This window comes from Elephas maximus, chromosome 2, assembly GCF_024166365.1.
Source record: "Elephas maximus indicus isolate mEleMax1 chromosome 2, mEleMax1 primary haplotype, whole genome shotgun sequence".
NCBI classification, from domain to species: domain Eukaryota; kingdom Metazoa; phylum Chordata; class Mammalia; order Proboscidea; family Elephantidae; genus Elephas; species Elephas maximus.
Genome location: NC_064820.1, coordinates 147178771 through 147205990, shown reverse-complemented (window position 1 = coordinate 147205990; position 27220 = coordinate 147178771). Strand labels below are relative to the sequence as shown.

Sequence of the window (27220 nt, the reverse complement as noted above, 5' to 3'; positions counted from 1 at the left end):
CTGCTAACAACCCAAACCAGCTGGTAATAGGACATAAGTGATTCAAAGGCTACAATAATCAAGACAGCGCAATCTAGTAGCCCATCTACGTATATTGAAAGAAAACAAAACAAGATAAGACTCAGTGAGCAAATATAAAATAAATCATTACAATATCTTAGAGATGGCTCGGAGACAGCAGTCGATATCAAGCCACATAAAGAAGCGGACCATGATTGCTTCTAAAAAAAAAAAAAATTTTTTTTACAACTCCCCAAATTAAAGAATCAAAATCTTTCCCAAATGAAGATACAATCCTGGAATTGCCAGATGCAGAATATAAAAAACTAATTTACAGAATGCTTCAAGAATCAGGGATGACCTCAGAAATGAAATAAGGCAATTTACAGAAAAAGCGAAGGAACACGCTGATAAACCAGTTGAAGAAATCAAAAAGATTATTCAAGAACATAGTGGAAAAATTAATAAGCTGCAAGAATCCACAGACAGACAGCATTCAGAAATCCAAAAGATTAACAGTAAAATTACAGAATTAGACAACTCAGTAGGAAGTCACAGGAGCAGACCAAGCAATTGGAATGCAGAGTGGGGGAGGTGGAGCATAAGGCAATTGACGCCAATATAGTTCAAGAAAAATCAGATAAAAGAATTAAAAAAAATGAAGAAACCCTAAGACTCATGTGGGACTCTATCAAGAAGAATAACTTGCGTGTGATTGGAGTTTGAGAACAGGGAGGGATAACAGAAAATACAGAGAGAATAGTTGAAGATCTGTTGGCAGAAAACTTCCCTGACATCATGAAAGACAAAAGGATATCTATCCAAGATGCTCATCAAACCCCATATAAGATTGATCCAAAAAGAAAATCACCAAGACATATTATCATCAAACTTGCCAAAACCAAAGATAAAGAGAAAATTTTAAAAGCAGCCAGGGATAAAAGAAAGGTCTCCTACAAAGGACAATCAATAAGAATAAGTTCAGACGACTTAGCACAAACCATGCAGTCAAGAAGGCAATGGGATGACATATATAGAGCACTGAAGGAGAAAAACTGCCAGCCAAGGATCATATATCCAGCAAAACTCTCTCTCAAATATGAAGGTGAAATTAAAACATTTACAGGTAAACACAAGCTTAGAGAATTTGCAAAAACCAAACCAAAGCTACAAGAAATACTAAAGGAAATTGTTTGGTCAGAAAATCAATAATATCAGATACCAACACACCACAAGGTCACAGAACAGAACAACCTGATATCAACTCAAACAGGGAAATCACAAAAACAAATTAAGATTAATTTTAAAAAGAAAAAAGTGCTCAAAACAGGGAATCATTGAAGTCATTATGTAAAAGATCATAATAATCAAAAAAAGGGACTGAATACAGGATGCATAGAACTGCCATATGGAGAGAAAAACAAGGCGATATATGACAATACAAGTTAGGTTTTTACTTAGAAAAATAGGGGTAAATATTAAGGTAACCACAAAGAGGTCTAACAATTCCATAACTCAAAATAAACACCAAGAAAAACATAACGACTTAGCAAACATAAATTCGACCACTATGAAAATGATGAACACATAATTTACAAAGAAAAACGTCTCAGCACAAAAAAGTAAGTGGAAAAATGAGATTGTCAACAACACACACAAAAAGGCATCAAAATGACAGCACTAAACACATACTTATCTATAATTACACTGAATGTAAATGGACTAAATGCACCCGTAAAGAGACAGAGAGCCTCAGACTGGATAAAGAAACATGATCCGTCTATATGCTGCCTACAAGAGATACACCTTAGACTTAGAGACACAAACAAACTAAAACTCAAAGGTTGAAAAGAAATACATCAAGCAAACAACAATCAAAAAAAAGAGCAGGAGTAGCAATATTAATTTCTGACAAAATAGACTTTAAAGTTAAATCCACCACAAAGGATAAAGAAGGACACTACATAATGATTAAAGGGACAATGGAGCAGGAAGATATGACCATATTAAATATTTATGCACCCAATGACAGGGCTGCAAGATACATAAAACAAACTTTAACAGAACTGAAAAGTGAGATAGACACCTCCACAATTATATTAGGAGACTTCAACACACCACTTTTGGAGAAGGATAGGACTTCCAGTAAGAAGCTCAATAGAGACACGGAAGACCTAATTGCTACAATCAGCCAACTTGACCTCATAGACTTATACAGAACACTCCACCCAACAACTCCAAAGTATACTTTTTTTTCTAGTACACATGGAACATTCTCTAGAATAAATCACATATTAGGTCATAAAACAAACCTATGCAGAATCCAAAACATCGAAATATTACAAAGCTTCTTCTCAGACCACAAGGCCATAAAAGTGGAAATCAATAACAGAAAAATCAGGGAAAAGAAATCAAATACTTGGAAAATGAACAATACCCTGCTCAAAAAAGACTGGTTATAGAAGACATTAAGGAGGGAATAAAGAAATTCATAGAATGCAACGAGAATGAAAACACTTCCTATCAAAACCTCTGGGACACAGCAAAAGCAGTGCTCAGAGGTCAATTTATATCCATAAATGCACACATACAAAAAGAAGAAAGAGCCAAAATCACAGAACTGTCCCTACAACTTGAACAAATAGAAAGTGAGCAACAAAAGAATCCATCAGGCACCAGAAGAAAACAAATAATAAAAATTAGAGCTGAACTAAATGAATTACAGAACAGAAAAACAGTTGAAAGAATTAACAAAGCCAAAAGCTGGTTCTTTGAAAAAATTAACAAAATTGATAAACCATTGGCTAGACTGACTAAAGAAATACAGGAAAAGAAACAAATAACCTGAATAAGAAATGAGATGGGCCATATCACAACAGATCCAACTGAAATTAAAAAAATCATATCAGATTATTACAAAAAATTGTACTCTAACAAATTTGCAAACCTAGAAGAAATGGATGAATTCCTAGAAAAACACTACCTACCTACATCTCTGACCAGTGCCTGATGTCTAAAATCTATATGATTCTGTTAAAACTCAACTACAAAAAGACAAACGACCCAATCAAAAAGTGGGCAAAGGATATGAACATTCACTTCTCTAAAGAAGATATTCAGGCAGCTAACAGACACATGAGAAAATGCTCTCGATCATTAGCCATTAGAGAAATGCAAATTAAAACTACAATGAGATTCCATCTCACTCCAACAAGGCTGGCATTAATCCAAAAAACACAAAATAATAAATGTTGGAGAGGCTGCAGAGAGATTGGAACTCTTGTACACTGCCGGTAGGATTGTAAAATGGTACAACCACTTTGGAAATCTATCTGGTGTTTTCTTAAAAACTTAGAAATAGAACTACCATACAACCCAGAAATCCCACTCCTCGGAATATACCCTAGAGAAATAAGAGCCTTCACACGAACAGATATATGCACACCCATGTTTATTGCAGCACTGTTTACAATAGGAAAAAGCTGGAAGCAACCAAGGTGTCCACCTATGGATGAATGGTTAAATAAATTATGGTAAATTCACACAATGGAATACTATGCATCGATAAAGTACAGTGACAAATCTGTGAAGCATTTCATCACATGGAGGAACCTGGAAGGCATTATGCTGAGTGAAATCAGTCAGATGCAAAAGGACAAATATTGTATAAGACCACTATTATAAGGTCTTGAGAAATAGTATAAACTGAGAAGAACACATTCTTTTTTGGTTACGAGAGGAGGGAGAGTAGGAGAGGGTTATGTACTGATTAGTTAGTAGATAAGAACTACTTGAGGTGAAGGGAAGGACAAAACTCAATACAGGGAAGGTCAGCTCAACTAGACTGGTCCAAAAGCAAAGAAGTTTCTGGGATAAACTGAATGCTTCGAAGGTCAGCGAAGCAAGGGCGGGGGTTTGGGGACTATGGCTTAAGAGGACTTCTAAGTCAATTGGCAAAATAAATTCTATTATGAAAACATTCTGCGTCCCACTTTGAAGTGCGGCATCTCGAGTCTTAAATGCTAACAAGCTGCCATCTAAAAAGATGCATCAATTGGTCTCAACCCACCTGGATCAAAGGAGAATGAAGAACACCAAGGTCACACGATAACTATGAGCCCAAGAGACAGAAAGGGCCACATGAACTAGAGACTTACATCATCCTGAGACCAGAAGAACTAGATGGTGCCAGGCCACAATCGATGACTGCCCTGACAGGGAGCACAAGAGAGAACCCCTGAGGGAGCAGAAGAACAGTGGGATGCAGATCCTAAATTCTTATAAAAAGAACAGACTTAATGGTCTGACTGAGACTAGAGGAATCCCGGTGGTCATGGTCCCCAAACCTTCTGTTGGCCCAGGACAGGAACCGTTCCCGAAGACAACTCATCAGACATGGAAGGGACTGGACAATGTTTTGGCGAGAGATGCTGATGAAGAGTGAGCTACTTGTATCAGGTGGACACTTGAGACTTTGTTGGCATCTCCTGTCTGGAGGGAAGATGGGAGGGTAGAGAGGGTTAGAGACTGGCAAAACGGTCACGAAAGGAGAGACTGGAGTGAGGGAGTGGGCTGACTCATTAGGGGGAGAGTAAATGGGAGTATGTAGTAAGGTGCATATAAGCTTGTACGTGACTTACTTGATTTGTAAACTTTCACTTAAAGCACAATAAAAATTATTTAAAAAAACATTTCAAGATCTATCCCGAAGTACAACACTGTCAGCAATAGGATAATATCCATATGCCTACAAAGAAGACCAGTTAATACGACTATTACACAAATTTACACATCAACCACAAAGGCAAAAGATGAAGAAACTGAACATTTTTACCAACTTCCAGTCTGAAATTGATCGAACATGGAATCAGGATACATTGATAATTACTGGTGATTGGAAAGCAAATGTTGGAAACAGAGAAGAAAGATCAGTAGTTGGAAAATATGGCCTTGGTGGTAGAAATGACACCAGAGATCACATACTAGAATTTGGCAAGATCAGCAGTTTCTTCATCTTGAATACTTTTTTCAACAACATAAAGAGCAACTATCAAGTGGACCTTGCCAGATGAAATACACAGGAATCGCATTGACTACGTGTGTGGAAAGAAACAATGGAAAAGCTCAATATCATCAGTCAGAACAAGGCCAGGGGCCGACTGTGGAACAGACCATCAATTACTCATATGCAAGTTCAAGTTGAAACTGAAGAAAATTAAAACAAGTCCAAGAGAGCCAAAGTACGACCTTGAGTATATTCCACCTGAATTTAGAGACCATCTTGCGAATAGATTTGACACATCGAACACTAATAACCCAAGACCAGACAAGTTGTGGAATGACATCAAGGACATCATACATTAAGAAAGCAAGAGGTTATTAAAAAGACAGGAAAGAAAGAAATGACCAAAATGGATTTCAGAAGAGACACTTGAACATCAAGGTGCTAGAGCAAATGGAAGAAATGATGAAGTAAAAGAGCTGAAAAGAAGATTTCAAAGGGCAGCTTGAGAAGACAAAGTATTAAAATGACATGTGTAAAGACCTGGAGTCAGAAAACCAAAAGGGAAGAACACGCTTGGCGTTTCTCAAACTGAAAGAACTGAAGAAAAAATTCAAGCCTGGAGCAGCGATATTAAAGGATTCTACTGGGAAAATATTAAACAACACAGGAAGCATCAAAAGAACATGGAAGGAATACACAGATTCACTGTACCAAAAAGAATTTGTGGATGTTCAACTATTTCAGGAGGTACCATGTGATCAGGAACCAATGGTACTGAAGGAAGAGGTCCAAGCTGTACTGAACACATTGGTGAAAAACAAGGCTCCAGGAATTGACGAAATAAAAATTGAGGTGTTTCAACAAATGGATGCAGTCCTGGAAATCCTCATTTGTCTATGCCAAGATATTTGGAAGAAAGCTACCCGGCTAACTGACTGAAAGAGATCCATATTTATGCCCATTTCAAAGAAAGGTGATCCAACCTAATGCAGAAATTATCAAACAATATCATTAATACTACACACAAGTAAAATTTCGGTGAAGATCATTCAAAGGCAGATGCAGCAGTACATCGACAGGGAACTGCCAGGAATTCAAACCAGATTCAAAAGAGGACGTGGAACCAGGGATATCACAGCTGATGTCAGACGGATAGTGGCTGAAAATAGAGAATACCAGTAAGATGTCTACCTGTGTTTTATTGACTATACAAAGACATTTGACTTTGTGAATCGTAACAAATTACGGATAACATTTTGTAGAATGGGAATTCCAGAACACTTAATTTTGCTCGTGAGGAACCTGTACATAGATCAAGAGACAGTCATTCGAACAGGACAAGGGGATATGGCGTGGTTTAAAGTCAGGAAAGGTGTGCATCAGGGTTGTATCCTCTCACCATACTTATTCAATCTGTATGCTGAGCAAATAACCTGATAGGCTGGACTATATGAAGAACAGGGCATCAGGATTGGACAAAGGCTCATTAACAACCTGTGTCATGCAGATGAGACAACCTTGTTTGCTGAAAATGAAGAGGACTTGAAGCACTCACTAATGAAGATCTAAGACCACATCCTTCACTATGGATTACACCTCAAAATAAAGAAAACAAAAATCCTCACGACTGGACCAATAAGCAACCTCATGATAAACAAAGATTGAAGTTGTCAAGATTTCATTTTACTTGGATCCACAGTCAACACCCATGGAAGCAGCACTCAAGAAATCAAATGACGCATTGCATTGGACAAATACACGGCAAAAGAGCTCTTTAAAATGTTAAAAAGCAAAGATGTCACCTTGAAGACTAAGGTGTGCCTGACCCAAGAAATGGTGTTTTTAATCACATGATGTGCATGTGAAAGCTAATTGATGAGTAAGGAAACCGAAGAAGAATTGAGCCTTTGAATTGTGGTGCTGGCAAAGAATATTGAATATACCGTGGTCTGCCAAAAGAATGAACAGATCTGTCTTGGAAGAAGTACAACCAGAATGCTTCTTAGAAGCAAGGATGGCAAAACTACGTCTAAAATACTTCAGACATGTTATCAGGAGGAATCAGGAGGACTTCATGTTTGGTAAAATGCAGGGTCAGTAAAAAAGAGGAAGACCCTCAAGGAGATAGATTTGCTCGGTGGCTGCAACAATGGGCTCAAGCATAACAAGGACTGGGAGAATGGCCCAGGACCAGACAGTGCTTCTTTCTGTTGTATATAGGGTTGCTATGAGTTGGACTGATGCAATGGCATCTAACAACAACAACAACAACTGTGGATTGTGGTAAATTTATGAAGATAAAATTTGGGGAAGGAGAGAAATTTGGTGGTTCTGTGATAGTTACGTTATGTTTGAGATGCCTATTAGATATCTGGGAGATAATGGCTACCTAATGGGATACAATAGTGTGATGGTTTTTGTCTGACTCACAGAGTCATAAAGTCGGACGTGCACAGCAGCACTCCATCATTAAACGGAAGTGGTATGCGTGAATCAGGCTCAAGCAGGACCTGAAGGCACAAGTAAGTTGCATGAGGAAGTGGTGATTTAGGAGATAGTATTGGAGCCATTACACCCTGTTCTTGAGCATAGAGAATGTGACCCAGCTGGATTTGGACTCACCAGGTCACATCAACTGGGCCCTGAGGTGTAAAGACAATAGCTAGGACAATCTTGGAAAACATCTTTTAAGGAAACTTTCACATAAACAAGTCATAAAACACAGTACAAAAGACCCACGTACTTTCCATTCTTATCTTTTTTTTCTTTTTTATTGTGCTTTAGGTGAAACTTTACAGCTCAAGTTAATGTCTCATGCAAGAATTTGTACACATATTGTTATGTGACCCTAGTAGCAATCCCTATAATGTGACAGCACACTTGCCCTTTCCACCCTGAGTTTCCCATGCCCATTCAACCAGCTCCTGTCCCTTTCTGCCTTCTCATCCCGCTTCTGGACAGGACCTGCTCATTTAGTCTCACGTATCTACTTGAACTAAGAAGCACACTCTTCAGGAGTATTTTTTTATGTTTTATCGCCCAGTCTAATTGTTCTCTGAAGAGTTGGCTTCGGGAATAGTTTTAGTTCTGGGTTAATAGAGAGTCCAGGGGCCATGTTTTCCGGGGTTCCTCTAGTCTCAATCAGGCCGTTAAGTCTGGGCTTTTTATGTGAATTTGAGTTCTGCACCACACTTTTCTTCTGCTCCGCCAAGGGCTCTCTGTTGTGTTCCCTGTCAGGGCAGTCATTGGTGGTAGCCGGGCACCTTCTAGTTCTTCTGGCCTCAGGCTGATAGAGTTTCTGGTTTATGTGGGCCTTTGGGGACCAATTGATGCATCTTAGATGGCCACTTGAAACCTCTTAAGACCACAGATGCTGCTCACCAAAGTGGGATGCAAAACATTTTCTTAATAAACTTTGTTATGCCAATTGACCTAGACGTTCTCCAAAACCATGGTCCCCAGACTTCTGCCACTGCTACTCTGTCCCTCAAAGTGTTTGGTAGTGTTCAGGAAGCTTCTTAGTTTTTGGTTTAGTCCTGTAGTGCTGACTTCCCCTGTACTGTGTGTTGTCCTTCCCTTCACCTAAGATAATTCTTGTCTACTATCTAGTTTTTTTTTTTAATCTAGTTAGCGAATTCCCCTCTCCCTCCTTCCTCACCCTTGTAACCATCAAAGAATGTTTCCTTCCATGTTTAAACCTTTTCTTGAGTTCTTATAATAGTGTCACATACAATATTTATCCTTTTATGACTAATTTCACTTAACACCTTTTAGATTCATCCATGTTGTGAGATGTTTCACGGATTTGTTATTGTTCTTTATCATTGCATAGTAGTCCATTGTGTGAATATACCATAATTTTGTTTATCCATTCATCCGTTGATGGGCACCTACGTTGTTTCCATCTTTTTGCCACTGTGAACAGTGCCACAATGAACATTGGGTGTGCATGTATCTATTCGTGTGACGGCTCCTATTTTCTTCAGGATATATAACAAGGAGTGGGATTGCTGGATTGTACGGTACTTCTATTTCTAGCTTTTTAAAGAAGCACCAAATCAATTTCCAAAGTGGTTGTACCATTTCGCATCCCCACTAGCAGTATGTAAGTGTTCCAGTCTCTCCACAACCTCTCCAACATTTATTATTTTGTGTTTTTTGGATTAATGTTAGTCTTGTTGGGGTTCAAACCCTGGAGGTGCAGTGGTTAAGAGCTATGGCTACTAACCAAAAGCTCAGCAGTTCGAATCCACCCGGTGCTCCTTGGAGACCCTATGGGGCAGTTCTACTCTCTCCTACAGGGTCACTATGAGTCGTAATCGACTCAATGGCAGTGGGTTTCGTTTGGTTGGTTTTGTTGGGGTTCTCATCTTTTTTTTTTTTTTTTTATTAGCCTTTAGTGAATAGTAAGATTTGTTGGACCAATGAAGACCCTCCTGACTGTCGTAATTGAAAGCAGTACCAATGATTGTTAAGAAAGACAATTCAAAATGTAGAATTATGGTGATTTAACAGTTGCTAGACAATCTGTGAAAATGGTTTTGCTCATTTTAATGTTAATATATATTGATGACTCTGTGACATTCCTTGAACTCAGGCAGACATGGCTTTAGAGCATGCTTGTCTGATTTTCTGCTTTGAACATATGCCAAATAAAACTTTCTTTTTGCTTTACTAAATTTTGTGATGTTTTTACCCTACAACAGTGTCCCAAATACCCATGGTCTCCACTCCTGTTGCATTATTTTCCATCTTCCAGTCTGCACCTATGGCCTCATGGAGCGTTTCTTATGATCAGTTGACTGAATAAGAGGAAATTTGTGCCTGGTTTACAGATGGTTCTGTGTGATATGTAGGTACCACTCGAAAGCGGACAGCAGCAGACCTATGGCCCCTCTCTGGGACCTCCCCGAAGGACAGTGGTAAAGGGAAATCCTCCCAATGGGTAGAACTTCAAGCAGTTCACCTGGTTGTTCACTTTGCTTGGAAGGAGAAATGGCCAGATGTGTGATTGTATACCGATTCATGAGCTGTGGCCAATGGTTTGGCTGGATGGTCAGGGGCTTGGGAGGAACATGATCGGAAAATTGGAGACAAGAAAGTATGGGGAAGAGGTATGCGGATAGGCCTCTCTGAATGGGCCAAAGAAGTGAAGATATTTGTGTCCCATGTGAATGCTCACCAAAGGGTGACCTCGGCAGAGGGGGATTTTACAATCAAGTGAATAGGATGACGCGTGCTGGGGAAACCAGTCATCCTCTTTCCCCAGCTACTCCTGCCATTGCCCCATGGGCTCATGAACAAAGTGGCCATGGTGGCAGGGATGGGAGGTTATGTACGAGCTCAGCAACATGTACTTCCACTCACCAGGGGCAACTTGACTACAGCTACTGCTGAGTGCCCAATCTGCCAGCAGCAGAGACTAACACTGAGTCCCCGATAAGGCACCATCCCTCAAAGTGATCAGCCAGCAACCTGGTGGCAAGCTGATTACATTAGACTACTTCCATCATGGAAAGGGTGGCTTTTTGTTCTTATGGGAATAGACACTTGCTCTTGGTATGGATTTGCCTTCCCTGCAAGCAATGCTTCTGTCAAAACCACCATCTGTGGACTTACAGGGTGCTTTATCCACAGTCATGGTATCTCACACAGCATCACCTTGGATCACGAGAATGAATTCACAGCAAACGAATTGTGGCAATGGAATTCACTGGTCTTACTATGCTCCCCAACATCCTGAAACAGCTGGTTTGATAGAATAACAGAACGGCCTTCTAAAGACAGAATTACAGTGTCAGCTAGGTGACAATACCTTGCAGAGTTGGGATGATGTCCTCTAGGAGGCTATATATGCTCTAAACCAGCATTCAGTATGTGGTGCTGTTTCTCCCATAGCCAGGATTCATGGGTCCAGGAATCAAGGAGTGGGAATGGAAGTAGAACCACTCACTATTACCCCTAGGGGCCCACTTGCAAAACTTTTCCTACCTGTCCCTGCAACCTTACGCTGTGCAGGTCTAGAGGTCTTAGTTCCAAAGGGAAGAATGCTCCCACCTGGAGAAAATTTCACTGATTCCGTTGAACTGGAAGCTAAGAATGCCACATGGCCACTTTGGGCTCCTTATGCCTCTGAATCAACAGGCAAAGAAGGGAGTTGCCATACTAACTGGTGTGTTCAATCCTGATTACCAAGAGGAAATCAGATTGATATTACATAATGGAGGTAAAGAAGAGTATTTTTGGAATATGTGAGATTCCTTAGGATATCTCTTAGTACTACCAAACCCTGTGATTAAAGTCAATGGAAAGCTACAGCAACCCAATTCCAGCATGACTACTAATGGGCCAGACCCTTCAGGAATGAAGGTTTGGGTCACCCCACCTGGTAAAGAACTATGACCTGCTGAGATGGTTGCTAAGTGCAAAGGGAATAGGGAACAGATGGTTAAAGAAGGTGGTTCTAAATACCGGTTATGATCACAGGACCAGTTGCAGAAATGAGGACTATAATTGTTATGAGTGTTTCTGCTTTGTATGTAGGCATCAAATATTTTTGTTTTCTTCATTTATAAAATATGTGAAAGAGGCCAGTGCATTTTCAGTTGTATGTGTGTTCATTGTGTCATGTTAGGCACAAGTATGACTTTAGAATTGTCTTTATTCAGAGATTACGTATGGTTTAAGGAGATGTGTACAGGTGCCAAGCTGACAAAGGGTGGACTGTGATTTTAAGGTTGTGTGTCAACTTGGCTGGGATATGATTTTCAGTGGTTTGGCAGTCGTATGATGTTGTGTGATCACTTCCATGATGAGATTTAAAATAATTTGATCAACTCCGTGGTGACACTTGCTATGAGTGGCCAATCAGTTGAAAGAGAGTTTCCTTGGGGGTGTGGCCTACATTGAATATAAGTGAGCATTCTGGCAAGGCTTGGGGGCTTTTGCTCACTCTGGATCCTGCAACTGGCTCCTGTTTGTCTGACCTCCACTTCTGGGGTTTCAACTAGCAGCTTACCTGTGGGCTAGCCTGCCAATCTTGGGATTCATCGATCTTCCCAGCCTGGGAGCAAGAGCCCTGCTCTCTGACCTGCAGATCTTGGGCTCACCAGCCCCTGCAGCTATGTGAATCAGGAGAAGCTTCTATCCTGACCCACGGACTTGGGACATTTCAGCCTCTATAACCACGTGAGGTATTTCCTATAAATCTCTCTCTGTGTGTGTATGTATACATATATCCATACCCTCTGCTGTCGAGTCGATTCCAACTCATAGCGACCCTATAGGACAGAGTAGAACTGCCCCCACAGAGTTTCCAAGGAGCACCTGGTGGATATACACACATAAATATACTTTACTGGTTTTACTTATCTAGGGAACTCAGACTAAGACACATGGACTGCCAAAACTCTGCCTTGGAAGAAGTACAGCCAGAATGCTCCTTAAAAGTGAGGATAGCAAGACTTCTTCTCATGTACTTTGGACATGTTATTAGGAAGGAGCAGTCCCTGGAGAAGGGACTTTATGGTTGGTAGAGGGTCAGCAAAAACGAGGAAGACCCTCAAGGAGATGGACTGACACAGTGGCTACAACAATGGTCTTAAACATGGCAATGATGGTGAAGATGCCGCAGGACTGGGCAGTGTTTCGTTCTGTTCTACGTAGGGTCACTATGAGACAGAACTGGCTTGACGGCACCTAACAACAACAACAAGGGGACATATCAGTCTAGAGTTCAAGGGAGAAATATAGAGTGGAGAGATAAGGGTCATCAACATTTTATAGAATGTATAATATATGGTATTTGAAACCATGGAACTGGATGGGATGAGTCCGTGCAGAAATAAATGGAAATAGGCCTTTAACTTTTCAACTTAACACAAGTTGAATATTGCTCAGGATCACATAATGTTACAAATGGAGCAGATTTTTAAAATCACAGACTTGAACCTCAGTCTTAAAGTGTGAAGACTGAGAATCAGGAAACATATGTAGTACTAGGTCAACTATCTTGTTGGGACCAGAATTCAGGCATGTAACACTTAAGCCAGAGCTCTTTTTGAGATATTTTACTTCTAATTCCCTTTTAAGATAACATATGATGATTCTGACTGGCTGAAATATTTTATACCTAAAATATATTTGTGATAAGTTTACATCACTTCTATATCCTGGAAGAAGCTGCTTTTGTGATTGCGTGAAAGAAATTATTGTACTCCACTGTGTCTTCAATACTATTATTCTAAGAAACAAGAATCCCTCACTTATGGGAATCTGCCCTGGTTCCCAAGGGAGAAGATTTCAATTTTGGCTAAACTACCCAGTTCTTAGTATCTCATATACTCTTGCTGTTTTAGTACTAACTGTGATGCACACAGGTCCCTTGGTGGCATAATTTGCACTCAACTACTAACTTAAAGGTTGGTGGTTTGAGCCCACCTAGCAGCAACATAGAAGAAAGGCCTGGCAATCTGCTTCCATAAAGATTACAGTCAAGAAAACTCTATGGAGCACTTCTACTCTGTAAGCATGGAGATGGTCATGAGTCAGAATCAACTTGACAGCAATGGGTACAGGTATGTGATGCACACATGTCCATTTGTACAACTAATCAAACTAAAAAGTTACAGATGCTCAAAGATATCATCTCTAAACAGCCACCATTTTCAGTCTAGTTTTAACCCATATATATTTCAAATCCCTGAAGTTAAAACTAAAAAAATCAAACCCATTGCCATCGAGTCTATTCTGACCAATAGTGACTCTACAGGACAGAGTAGAACGGCCCAGTAGGTTTCCAATGCTATAAAGTTTATGGAAGCAGACCGCCATATCTTTCTCCTGGGGAGCAGCTGGTGGGTTCGAACAATCAACCTTTAGGTTAGCAGCTGAGTGCTTAACCACCACACCACCAGAGCTCCTTCTCTGAAGTCACTAAATGAAAATTTAATTAGTTTAGTCCAAACACAAAGATATTTCCATTCCCATTCTAAATTATTCAACACGCTTAAGCAAATGATTAGGGATATGTCAATCAGTTAAAAAGTGACACTGATAAGACACATCTTACAGCTCTTCTTGAAATATAAATTTCGTAGTGATCTACAAGTACTAAAAGTTTACGTGTGTGCTGTGCAATGAATTACTTAATATGGCCCTCCTAGCCATGGTCTTTGTGACTCACACAATGATTGAGTGGGACTATGCAAGTAAGGTATATGGAACCTGTGATGGTTGGGGTTACGTGTCAATTTGGCTAGGCCATGATTCCCAGTATTCTGTGGCTGTCCTCCATCTTATGTGTTGTGGATCCTTACCTCCACATGTTGATGAGGCAAGATCGATGTAAGGTGTGTCTTTTATTGCAGCCTTGTAGGAGGGCGTGATTCAAGTCCCACCCTTACTAAAGTTATGCCCTTCCCTGGGGTGTGGCCTACATCTAAGATATATGTGTGTTCCCTGGTGAAGTTCTCTGTATCTGGATCCCACATTCAGTTCCTGATCAACTGACCTCCCCAGAGACCTGCTGTCTGACCTGCTGATTCTGGGATTCGCTGGCTTCCACAGCTTCCTAGGCTGGCAGCCTATTGTGTGACCTGATTCACCAGCTTCCACAGCCCTGTGAACCAGCAGCTTGTGGTCTGAACTGGTTTGTGTTAGTCAGCCACGTGGGTTGGCAGAAGCCTATGCCTGACCCACAAATTTGGGACTTGCTAGCCTCTACAACCTCGTGAGCCATTTCCTTTACACGGTTCGTGAGGGACAGTACTGAGGGGAGTAGTTGACGTTAGAGATGATGGAGTGGTACAACAGCTTGGAAAAGCTGGACATTTGGGAAATCTTTAATCTCCGCCTCGTAGAAACCAGCTTTGTGCTGATTCTTGTAAATTATTCTTTAGTGTGTCAGAGGCTGAGGCTTTTTTTTTTTTTTAAAGAAACAGAAGTTGCAAACATATGTAATTGGAAGATCACACTAGTATCTTCACCAGAGTCCTTGGGTGATGCAAATGGTTAACACACTCAGCTGCTAACTGAAAGACTGGAACTTTAAGTTCACCCAGAGGTGCCTGGGAAGACAGGGCTGGTGAACTACTTCTGAAAAATCCACCATTGAATAGCCTGTGGAACATAGTTCTACTCTGATAGACATGAGGTCATCATGAGTCGGAAATGACTCAATAATTGACACCTGTTATACTGTCTTCCCGGGGATTAGGGAAGGAAGTGACAACTCTAAGAATGCTTTTCAATCCTCTAGATACTAGATTCATTATGAAATCATGAAATACGTGTAACTGTTAAACACACTTAAATTATTACACTTATTTTCCATTACTCTAGTTCAGAATAAAATAGGACAAAAATCAAGACTTAGTAACAAAAAAAGTGTATGTGCTTTTAATATCACAAGAATTAACCAAATAGACCATACAAAAACCTGTAAATACCAAGTGACATACCACTTCTGTTTCATACCCTTTTAAGTCGTGTGAATTATTTTGTATGGACCTTCTAGCCATAGTCTTTTTAACTCCCACCAAATGAACAAATGGGACTACGCAAACCAGGTGCTCCTGGCCCACCAAGGGGATTGGATAGCTTTCTAATGATGTAAATAAGGTGCCTGGCACCCTTGTGGGGGGTGGGGCCATGTAAATATGGTGCATGGAACCCTAATGAGGGGACTGGTCAGTTTGCCATCTCACTAGTCTTAAAACAAGCCACCCCAGAGGTACGAAGCGAGGGTTTCAACGTCACCAAGAAAGGAGCCAGGAGTGGAGCACATTCTTTGGACGCGGATTTCCTGCACTAAGAACCTCCTAGATCAAGGAGACAGAGACAGAGCTGTAAGAGTGGAGACGGTGAGTAGTGGCAGAAAAATAGTGACAGCACTGGTAGCAGAATCAGGAGACCAGCAGGAGACAGTGTGGTGGGCTCCCCAGCCCACAGAGTCAAAAAGCTGAGTACCTTCAGCCAAGAGGTTGGCTGGCAGATTGGGGTGCATCCAGAGCGAGACAGCTGAGTGCCTTTGGGCAGGACGCTTACTGGCAGAGTGGAGTGTCTCCAGGAACTTATCAGCAGAGCTAAAAAAAGCTTTATAACACTTGCCTGAGCAGGGCAAAGCCTATAGGGGCCAGAGTGAGGTGTGCCTACAGGCATGGTTGAGAAGAGGCTGTCCTGATAGAACTGTATCCTGGGCATTCCTGAACCTGAATTGAAACCTACTACTTCACTAATAAACCTTATAATTGTTGAGTATTTTCTGTAAGCTCTGTGTGACCACTGCAACAAATTACTGAACCCAGCAGAGAAGTACAGGGTGCCGCGGGAGGGACAGTTGGTATCAGAATCGGCAAAAAAAAGTTGGAAGGTGGAGGCATGTCTGATCTCAGCCTCATAGGAATCAGCCTTGGGCTGTTGATCTTGATTCTCCTTTGCCCTTGTGAAGTCAGAGGTCAGATGCCCCTGCCATGCCATTTTTACAAGACACGTCTTCCAGATACGACAGTGTTACCAAGTTAATTAAAAGGATATTTATACTACTGGGTTATATGCTTATTTCTTCAGATCCCAGTTTTAAATTTAATCACTCTGTTCTAGTTTGCTTTAAAAATATACTTCTGAAAACTGAACTCAAAAGTGAACATTTCCAATTCTGAGTTTGGCATCTAGCAAATAAAAACTTCATACACACCTTCTAATTTCACACGTATGAATCGCAAACATTTCTTCCATTAAATAACAACTGCGTTAGAGTAAAATTAGGATACTGACCCAACAAGAAAAAAATCGACATTATTCAGTCCTTGTAAGTTATAATGTGCAGACTTAACATTACATAATTCCATTTCTTTATTTTTAAGATGGCTCCATTTCTCAGGACAGAGCAACACAAATACAAGAAACAGTTCTTAGGGCTAGCGGAGAACATGTTTATCTGTTCTCCTAAAAGCGCTAGCTCAGCCCCCAAAAGAGGAATTACAAAACTGAGAAGGAACAGGAAAGGTAAAGACTAGGGATTCTAATTAAACGAGAAAAATCAATGACATCGGTATTCTACTCTTCACATCAGTACTAATACAAACTCAACCCTTTCAATCAGGGAACCTGCCATTGCATTCTGAATCAAGTGATTTTACAACCCTTATTTATAAAGTAAAAGAATTACATAAAGGTGTAACCAGTTTGTCTCCTTTAGAGACATGGCAATATACAAAAGAAATTGTTTATTGTAAGCTTCTCCTTCCAAGTTCTGCAGGGTTCAAGGTACTTCTGAGCCCCAATAATCAAGCAGTTCATGGCAAAAGATAAAAGTGAAAAAGTAGACACAGAGATCTGTGAAGACTTCGGCCATTTTGCTATAGGTATCCATCGATCGATTTATCACTTCAGCAGGAATTCCAGATAATAGAAGTGCTGCAGTTAGTACTGTTGTCTTTATCTTCTTTTCACTCTGTATAGAGAAAGACTCAAATGATTTTCACAGGTTTCAGCAGACTACTTAAGCTCTATAAAAACACGATCAGTACTGTTACTTTTGCCTAACTGCTTTAGAAATCATTAATAAAGTTTCAAAACATCAAACAGTATATTAATATTTACTAAGCATACAATATGTAAAGCAGCAAACTGTGCTAGGCAGTAGGGAGAGATTCCATTCTTACTCTAAAAAGTTAAAAAAAAATCTGTCATCACATTCTGCAGCCCACTTTGGAGAGTGGCATCTGGGGTCTTAAATGCTACCAAGCAGCCATCTAAGATGCATCAATTGGTCTCAACCCACCTGGAGCAAAGGAGAATGAAGAACACCAAGGACACAAGGCAATTATGAGCCCAAGAGACAGAAAGGGCCACATAAACCACAGACTACATCAGCCTGAGACCAGAAGAACTAGATGGTGCCTGGCTACAACTGATGACTGTCCTGACAGGGAACACAACAGAGAACCCCTGAGGGAGCAGGAGAACAGTGGGACGCAGACCTCAAATTCTCGTAAAAAGACCAGACTTGATGGTCTGACTGAAACTAGAAGGACTCCAGTGGTCATGCCCCCAGACCTTCTGTTGGCCCAAGACAGGAATCATTCCCAAAGCCAACTCTTCAGACTGGGATTGGACTGGACTATGGGATAGAAAATGATACTGGTGAAGAGTGAGCTTCTTGGATCAAGTAGACTCATGACACTATGTTGCCATCTCCTGCCTGAAGGGGAGATAGTAGGATGGAGGGATCAGAAGCTGGCTGAATGGACACGAAAAGAGAGAGTGGAGGAAAGGAGTGTGCTATCTCATTGGGGGAGAGCAATTGGGAATATATAACAAGGTGTATATAAATTTTTGTATGAGAGACTGACTTGATTTGTAAACTTTCACTTAAAGCACAATAAAAATTAAAAAAAAAAGTATCATCTTAGAAGCAAGACATAAATAATAATTTAAGAGTTAAACAACAGCACAAGACCAAAACGGGAAACATATCAATAGACAGGACATAAATAGCTGCTAAATGAATGACATGGATAAGGTGTGGCATAGGAGTTCAAAGGAGATAGAAATTGCTCCAGGGTTTTATTTGTAAATGAAACTCAGGGAAGGATTTCAGGGCCAAGTGGAATTAAAAACAAGCCTTCAAGGATGACCAGAATTTAGATGGGCAAAAGTGAGAAATCTTTGTATAAGGTAAGTCTCATGATGGCAAAAGCCAGAGGCAGAAGAATGCCAGGTCTATTTGAGGACATGGGTAATCTGTAACAGAATCATAGGAACAACCTATAGAGTCCTAAGTGCCATACAAAGAAATTCACATTTGATTACACATGCAATAGGGTATCACTGAACAGTTCAAAATATTTTTAGGGGAAGGGAGAACATTTATTTTCTAACTTCCTAGTCTCATTTTTTAAGTGATTCAAAGCTCAAGTTTTATTTATTCATTTGGTGACACAGTCATATGGTTCAAAAATTCTGAAAATATAAAAAAGATATAGTTACCCAAGCCTATGCTCAAAAAGACTCAAACAAAAAAGTTCTTAGCAGCTTTCTTCATAATAGCCAAAAACTGAGAACAAGCAAGATGTCCCTCAATAGATTACACAGGCAAACTGTGATATATTCATACAGTGAAATACTACACAGCATTAAGAAAAAAAAAGGACAAACTGTTCATCACTCAACAACATGAGTGAATCTCAAAAATACCATGCAGAATGAAAGAAACCGTGTACAAAAAAGTACATACAGGAATGATCCCATTGATATGAACCACTAAAGTAGGCAAAACTAATCTATGTTAGGAAAAAATCAGACCTCTGAGGAGTAGGGGCTGGGGCTGGCTGGAAAGGGGGCATCATAGAACTTTCTGGGATGATGGTAATTTTCTAAACCTTGACAGGGAATTGGGTTTCACAGGTTGTCAAAACTCATCAAGGTACACTTGAGATTTGTTATGATTTGTGAATTTCACAGTATGAAAATTCTACCTTAAAAAAAAAAAAACATAAACAAACACTGATCCGTAGTTAGTGACATAAGTGCTGATGCATGTAGGGCTGAGGTATACGATACTGACACCTACAACATACTCTGAAATGCATTTTTAAAAAACAGGGATTAAAAATGGATAAAAAAAATTAGATGGCACAGTATCAAAAGTATATATACGGTGAAATCTTAATTGTGGAATCTAGGTGGTGTGTATATATGGGTGTTCACAGCATAGCCTTTCAACTTTTCTATATATTTAAAAACTGTTATAACAAAAATTGGGAAGAAAAGTATAAAATAAAGTCTCCCTTTTCTCTCCTCCATCCACCTAGTAACCCTTACGCCCCTACCACAAATAGCCATTGTTAATAGTTTCTTGCATATTCTTCCAGAGCTTCTTTACACACAATCAAAATCAAATATATACTATTTTCCTCGTTTTCACAAAATAAAGTATACAATAAACTCTATTCTGCATTTTTTTCTCTAAATATTGCTTGCAGAGCTTATCATTATTAATACATGGAGCGCTTCATCCTTCTGAATAGATATGCCATAATTTTTTCAACTAGTCACTTATTAATGACATTTAGGTTGTTTCCAAACTTCTGCTATTGCAAAACTACCATCAATGTTTCAAGGGTGAATTTCTAAACAAATATTTTGATAAAAATTACACTTCTTTCTTTAGTCTTTTACTTTCTGGATCAGACCCCTGAAAAGTATGTTTCAAACCCATTAAAACCACTAGAACTATTAAGCAAGCAGCCAGGTAGCCATTTTTCAGCAAAAAAAACTATATAAATTCCATCATTAAGGTTATCTTCTAAACCAGGCAAACCAAGCCCCACAAAACCGTGCATATATCTGCAGTCACGCAAAGCAGGTAAACACTGACGTTCATCATCATTCTCTTGTTCAATTTTCACAAAATATTTCTTGCAAATATCAGGCTTTTAACATTAAATATAAAGTGCATTGTTGTTAAGTGTCCAGTAGGGAGCACAGTGAGATACTTGAATATATTTTAAAATTAATTTCATTTATTATGTATAAAATGTACGACATTTACTAGGTAATTAAATTGAAAACTTTCTCAGATAAGTACTACTCAAACTCTGTCACAAGGAACCAGCTTTTTCCCCAATTCACTGTGAACATTTTTGTAAAATAAAATAAAAATAGGGCAATGTCAAATTTTATCAGATTAAAACTTTCTTATTTCTTACTCACTTTCTGAATTTATCACAAACAGAAAGATAGTTTGAACACAGGGCAATGGTGGGCAATCTATACCTTGAGTAGCACTGACTCAGACCACAAGTTAAACTAAATTTTTTTAAAGTTCCTGAAGTTAGCTAGCCATTCATCAATTAAATACATCACCATAATTTAGAAAAAAAATTTACCTTGGGAAAATATTTGTATAGTCCCATGTACGCAAGTTGTAAAGTAAGAAATGGAGCAAATATGGACTGTGAAGAAAGAAGACAAAATTACACATTTCCAACATAATTATTCAAATAACAATATATCAAACTAACAACAGCTATAAAATTCCAGGCAAAAACTGTAATTAAAATAATTAGTTTTGAAAGTGATCCTGTTTCTGCAGAAGCATAAAGAAAATTCAGGGATTTGGTTTCCTAATCATAGAACATGTTTTTCAAGTCATACAAGTCTTTCACATTCTTTTAATGTCCCAAAAAATCTTCTCTCATAAAAACTTATCTTTTAAATTATTTAAAGTAGTCAACAGTGATAGATGCATAACACATGCAGTACTAGCTCCCTCATCCAGAGGGACTGAACTGCCAAGTTGCAAGCACACATAAAAGGCCTGGGCACTCAAAATCAAGGTCCTATATTCCTAAGACTTTGGGGCAAGGAATTAACTTACAGCCACGTATCTCTGACCCTTAAATGATGAGCTGTTCTTATTGTAGATAAAACAGCTTGGTTATATGCCTTCCCAGACAAAAGATGAAAATAATATTAATTTAAACATAATTACTGCTAAAATGAAAAATATTATGATGGAAACCCTGGTGGCATAGTGGTTAAGTGCTATGGCTGCTAACTAAAAGGTCGGCAGTTCAAATCCACCAGGCGCTCCTTGGAAACTCTATGGAGCAGTTCTAACCTGTCCTATAGGGTCACTATGAGTCAGAATCGGCTCGATGGCAATGAGTTTGGGTTTTTTTTTTTGTTTTTATGAAGGGAGCGAAGGAGCAAACACTATTAGAAATACGGCAAGAGCAGTGAGAAGTTGAAAATCTGATAGCAAAAAAAAAAGCCCACAAAAAAATAGGACATGACAACTTTTAAAGTAAGACAGCACAGAGCCTCTTAGAGACAAAAAGCAGCTGTACCTCTCACGAAATACTGAAAGCATCACCCACTGCTCTTTGTAAGGATGGCCATTTATCAATAGGAAAAAAATCAAATCCGCTCAAAAGATTCTATTTTTTGAAATATTTGCACAAAAATAGATTTTAAAAATCTTTTTTTCTTAATGATTAAAAAAAACCAAACCCATTGCCATTAATTCGATGCTAACTCACAGTGACCCTGTAGGACAGAACAGAACTGCCCCACAGGATTTCCAACGCTGTAAATCTTTATGGAAGCAGGCTTCTACATCCTTCTCCCGCAGATCTGCTGGTGGGTTTGAACTGCCGACTTTTCGGTTAGCAGCCGAGCATTTAACTACTTCAAAACCTTAATTATCTGGAAAATGTATTTATGTGCCTGGTACATGGTAGGGTATCTTGAAATACAGACTGAACTAAAATACCTCAAAGGGCAAGACAGTGAACTATGAGCTCTGCTTTTCTGCCTTCTTCTACATACTGGAAACAGAAGAACCATTAAATTCCACCTTTCAAGGAAGAGCCATGGTACATCACAGAACAATGAAAACTATCTCTATAATACTACATCATTATATTATTATAAAATGCTGAAAGGCATTCTAAAGCATAAACAAATGATGTCATGTTCAGGATCACAAGAACACATTTTAATGTTTCAAATTACAATCACGCATCACTTAATGTTCACGATATGCTCTGTGATTTGGACACTGTGCGAACACCTTATTACAGGCAGTCTCCAGGTTACCAGCATCCAACTTACGGACAACTCGTACTTAAGAATGGACTGAGGGGACTACAATTGTATAGGCGCTAGGATGTCATCTGAACAGACATTACGTGGTACATGACCGTATTTAAAAATTTGTAATTAATGTACAGTACATGTAGGTGGCGCAGTGGTTAGGAGCTATGGCTGCTAACCAAAAAGTTGGGCAGTTTGAATCCACTAGGTGCTCCTTGGAAACCCTACCGGGCAGTTCTACTCTGTCCTACAGGGTCACTATGAGTCAGATTGACTCGATGGCAATGGCTTTTGGTTATATGTAGGTAGCCTGGAAACCCTGGTGGCATAGTGGTTAAGAGTTTGGCTGCTAACCAAAAGGTCGGCAGTTTGAATCCATCAGGCCCCCGTGAAAACCCTATGGGGCAGCTCTACTCTGTCTTACAGGATCACTATGAGTCCAAATCAATTCCTTTGGTTCTGCAATGAAACTATCTGGGTTTCAATCCCAGCTGCTACTTAGCAGATGTGTGACCTTGGACAAATTACTGAACATCTCTGAGCCTCCAATCCCTCATCTATAAAACATGGATTCAAATGATAGCTATTTCATAAGTACGAAGATTAAACTAATTAATACATATAAAGTACTTAGAATGGTATATTTTTGTAATTATTATTAATTATTAGGCTCTGTATTTAACCAAAAACCAAACCTGTTGCCGTCGAGTTGATTCCGACTCATAGCGACCCTAGAGGACAGAGTAGAACTGCCCCATAGAGTTTCCAAGGAGCACCTGGTGGGTTCGAACTGACGACCTTTTGGTTAGCAGCCGTAGCTCTTAACCACTGCACCACCAGGGTTTCCCTGTATTTAACCAGAACACCTAATTCTATAACTAAGTTGAATAGCAAAGTTTATAATATATCTCCAACCACAACAATGCAGTAAATATTAAGGTAATATTGATAATGAACTCTATAGATTAGAACCACTCATTATTATAACCAATTTGCATTTTCCATTGTTAGTTTACAGTTCTTTTCTTACCAAATATTTGCAAACAAAAGCCCTGACTCCAAGGGCAAGAAGAGCACATCCCACCAATCTGAATATTCGAAAAGAGTCAAATTCTTCTGCTGTACTTCCATCCTCTTGACTGGGTTTCTCACTAATCAGCTGTTTCCTTAGCTTCATTGCTTCTTCAAATCTGGAGAGATACTGTTCTAGGCCATGGCGAGAAGCCCTCTGAACACTGTCCGCTGTCAGGTCCCCCCTGTTTCGCTGCCGGAGCTCAATGTTGACATCGTTACTGCACTCAGATGGTTTCAGGAAAGAGTCCAGTTTGTCTCCCAGTTGGGTCCCCTTTACTTCAAGCACACCACCCTGCTGGTCAGTTGTTCCTGTGGTGACTGAATCACCCAGCACTACTCGCTTTGAAACTGAAGGAACGGTGAGGGAATTCAGTTTATCACTGTCCATCTGCTTTGACTTTGTCTGACTTTCTTCTTCTGAGAAAAGAAAATTTAAAACCTGATGTATTAGACACTGAGGAAACACTTTCCATGTTAACATTAAAAAACATGCTGCTGCAGGTAGAACTCGTAAGTTATGAATCTAAATTAGTACTAATTCTGCATACAATTTAAACTAGTTTCTTCTTCTATAAAGGAACTTTTGATACTCTCAAAAGATATCACCCAGATGGAAAAACCTGGAATCAGTGGTTATGGCTGCACAACATGATTAATATAATTAATGTCACTAACTGTACATGTAAAAAAACACTGAAATGGCAAGTGTTTTGTTAGCTATACTTGTACCACAATAAAACAAAACAAAAAAAAAGACAGTTAAAAAAAAAATTATCACCCAAAAAGTATTCCTGCTAAGGAAATAACCCAAACCTTGGAAATAGGAGGTAACACTGGTAGAAAAACTGAGAAAAATTTTCAAACAGTGGAACAAGCTATAAAGACCAATTTTTCATGGATATTATATCCCAGAAGTATGTCTGCATTGCCTGCTCTAGTTTATATTGTTCAAAATATAAAATTATTAAGGCTTTCAAAAATCTGAATTTTAAAATTAGATATCTGAATCCAGGGTTCTGTCAGCATAGGGCGTGGCACAGCTCACAGCTACTGTTTATGTAATTCTACTACTGCAGTCCGCAAGCCATGTAGCAGTGACTTGAAGCAGTTTTATGACGCTGTTCTAGGAGAATTTGAAACAGTGCTCTTACCTTTCCTGGTAGTTTTCAGCCTCAAACCTATAAACTGCCTAAAAGTTCAGGGCTATATATCTAGCCTGAGAGAACAGAATATAAGTCACAAAGACCAAAGGGGATTGCAACCTGTGACAAAAGTCCAGTTACTAAAAGCAAAGACAACACTCAATGGAATCTTAAAGAATACTAGCACATACTGTGTTCAATAAAAATTCACATGAACAAAAAAAATTTTTTAAAGAACCTTATTGGACACATCATTGTGGAAGAAATGAGGAACTCCCCTTTAGGGTTAACTTCACTTCAGGCCATCAATCTCAGCACGTTAGGAGGGGAGGCCTCAGGTGGGCACTTCCCACTTGTTGGCTCTATAAACAATACTAGTACTTTTTCACCTCTTCTACGAAACACGTAGGTGACAGTGCTGAGGGCACTGAACACAGAATCCCTGAAACACAAAGTAAGGACTCAGGCTCAGTTCAGTAAAGACAACCTGGTGTGGACAGAATTAAAGCAAAAAGCATAAGGCAGACGCTAGGGAAGGCATTGGAAGGAAAGCATTTGGACCGGAAAGAAAGGAAAGCAATCTTGAAAGACGCAGTGGACAGACCAGTCTGACGGTATAAAACGTGCGCCGTTCAGGGGAGGAGAGGGAGTGCAGAATGAAGAAACGGGTCGTTCTCAGGGTAAAGGGACAGAGGCAACCATGGCAGAGGCAATAGGGAGGTGGTCGGCAGGGTGGGGGAAAGAATGTTCCTGAACACTTAAAAGGGGTTGGCGAAAGACTGAGGGGAAACGGAGGCTCTCACCAGCACTGCTCCCGGGCCTGTGAAAGCCCATGATGCGGTTGATGCGCTGTTCCGAGTTCATGAGGAGCTTTCTTCGCCGCAGCTCGGCCCGACGCTGGGAAGCCGACAGGCTTGAGCCCGCAGGTGACCCCGGACGGTCCCCGCCGTCGGTAGCGACGAACACCGGCTCCATCCTCCCTTCCACAGCCAGGGAGACGGAGCTGTGGTAGTAGTGGCGAGGACAGCAACGGCTCGGATGACTTCAGGCCGAGCCACGGGGAGTGCGTCCCCTCCCACTGTAGACCCGCCCCCGGAGCGCGATCCCCGAGACTGCGGAATAAGCACGCGCGCGCCGCCCGATGGGACGAAGCGCATGGCTTTGCGCCGCCATCTTAAAGAAGGGCAGCAGTGATGCTCCGCATCTCCGCTGGCCTTAACTGCTCTTATTCTCCGCCCCCACGTCTCTTTTGGTGTTCACTCGGAAGTGAAGAAAACCGACACACAGCCTGACGAGTGGGACAAGGGTGGCAGTAGGGAGTAGATTAATCCTAGATTCCTAGATTGGTGCCAGGAAGTAAAATGGAGGTTGCAGCGATAGGCACTTAATTCCAGTGACCTTCTGCGGCTTTGTTTATAAAAAATTTTTTTTTTCCTGCGGCTTTGTTTATAGGCGGTGGGAATACGTAATTTCGGGTGTGACGCTTTAGGGAGCTTTGGCGGTTGGAATTTATCCTTGCTGCTGATGCATGAAACCTAAGTGCTCGTCTCCCAAATGCTCGCCTGATTTGTTCCCCAGGCGTCCTCACGTTGGAGAAGTGAAGTCTCCTCTTGTCCGTAGCAGCGTTTTAGGAGAACCTTAACTTTTTTTTTTAACTTAGGGTCGTGGTTATCTCCCTGGAAAAAAGATAACCTCATAAATATACAAATAACATACCTCCTCCTTTTTCAGCGTTTTCTCCCTTAATAACAAGGTTGGGCAAATACAATTCCAGGATAAACAAAAAATTTCTTCACTTGAGAGCCTATGCAAGCCAGATGAAAATTTCAGTTCACTGGATGGAAGTGCTGATGTATGATGACTCGGTTAAAATTGTCAAGATTTCATATTACTTATTAATTTCTGGGAAACCTTTTTACTGTGGGGATTATTCTGTCAATTATCCTTCCTAGCACTTATCAGTTTTTAGCACTTATCAGTGATACATGTGATTCTTTGGTAAATCATGTGTCCACTTAAAATTGTTACATTGATTTCTGTCTCTTTCACTAGACTAACTCCAAAGGGCAAGCCCATCTTCTTTTTATTTACTTATCTCTTTGCCCCAACCCTAGCACGGAGAACACTTGGCTGAACTTAGATAAATATTTACAGAAATTTAGAGGAATTGTCAGAAATTGGCATTTTTAATGAGTTTTACATGTAATTTTTATTTGACCCTAGCATTTTTAGTAGGCTAAACTCTAGATACAAAACTGAACAGATTTAATGTTAAGAATTAAGTGATGTTGTGTGCTATAGAGAGGTTCTGACTCATTGTGACCCTATAGGACAGAGCAGAACTGCCCTATCAGGTTTCCTAGGCTGAAATCTTTACAGACTAACGTTCCCAGGT

General features: G+C 40.0%; 1 protein-coding gene across 2 annotated transcripts; it reads right to left on the bottom strand.

The window, feature by feature from the left end:
* Positions 1 to 15403: 15403 nt before the first annotated feature.
* On the bottom strand, positions 15404 to 25928 carry CAMLG (calcium modulating ligand). Of its 2 annotated transcripts, none has more exons than XM_049873675.1 (4): positions 25629 to 25928; positions 23640 to 24100; positions 20899 to 20964; positions 15404 to 17459 (listed from the first exon to the last, which is right to left on the bottom strand). In XM_049873675.1, exons 1-4 carry the CDS (start codon positions 25798 to 25800, stop codon positions 17268 to 17270), a joined length of 891 nt encoding a protein of 296 aa, XP_049729632.1. In that variant the 5' UTR covers positions 25801 to 25928; the 3' UTR covers positions 15404 to 17267. The 2 variants fall into 2 exon arrangements, with proteins under 2 accessions (XP_049729632.1, XP_049729633.1); XM_049873676.1 differs by having other exon boundaries at positions 23640 to 24097.
* Positions 25929 to 27220: the final 1292 nt, after the last annotated feature.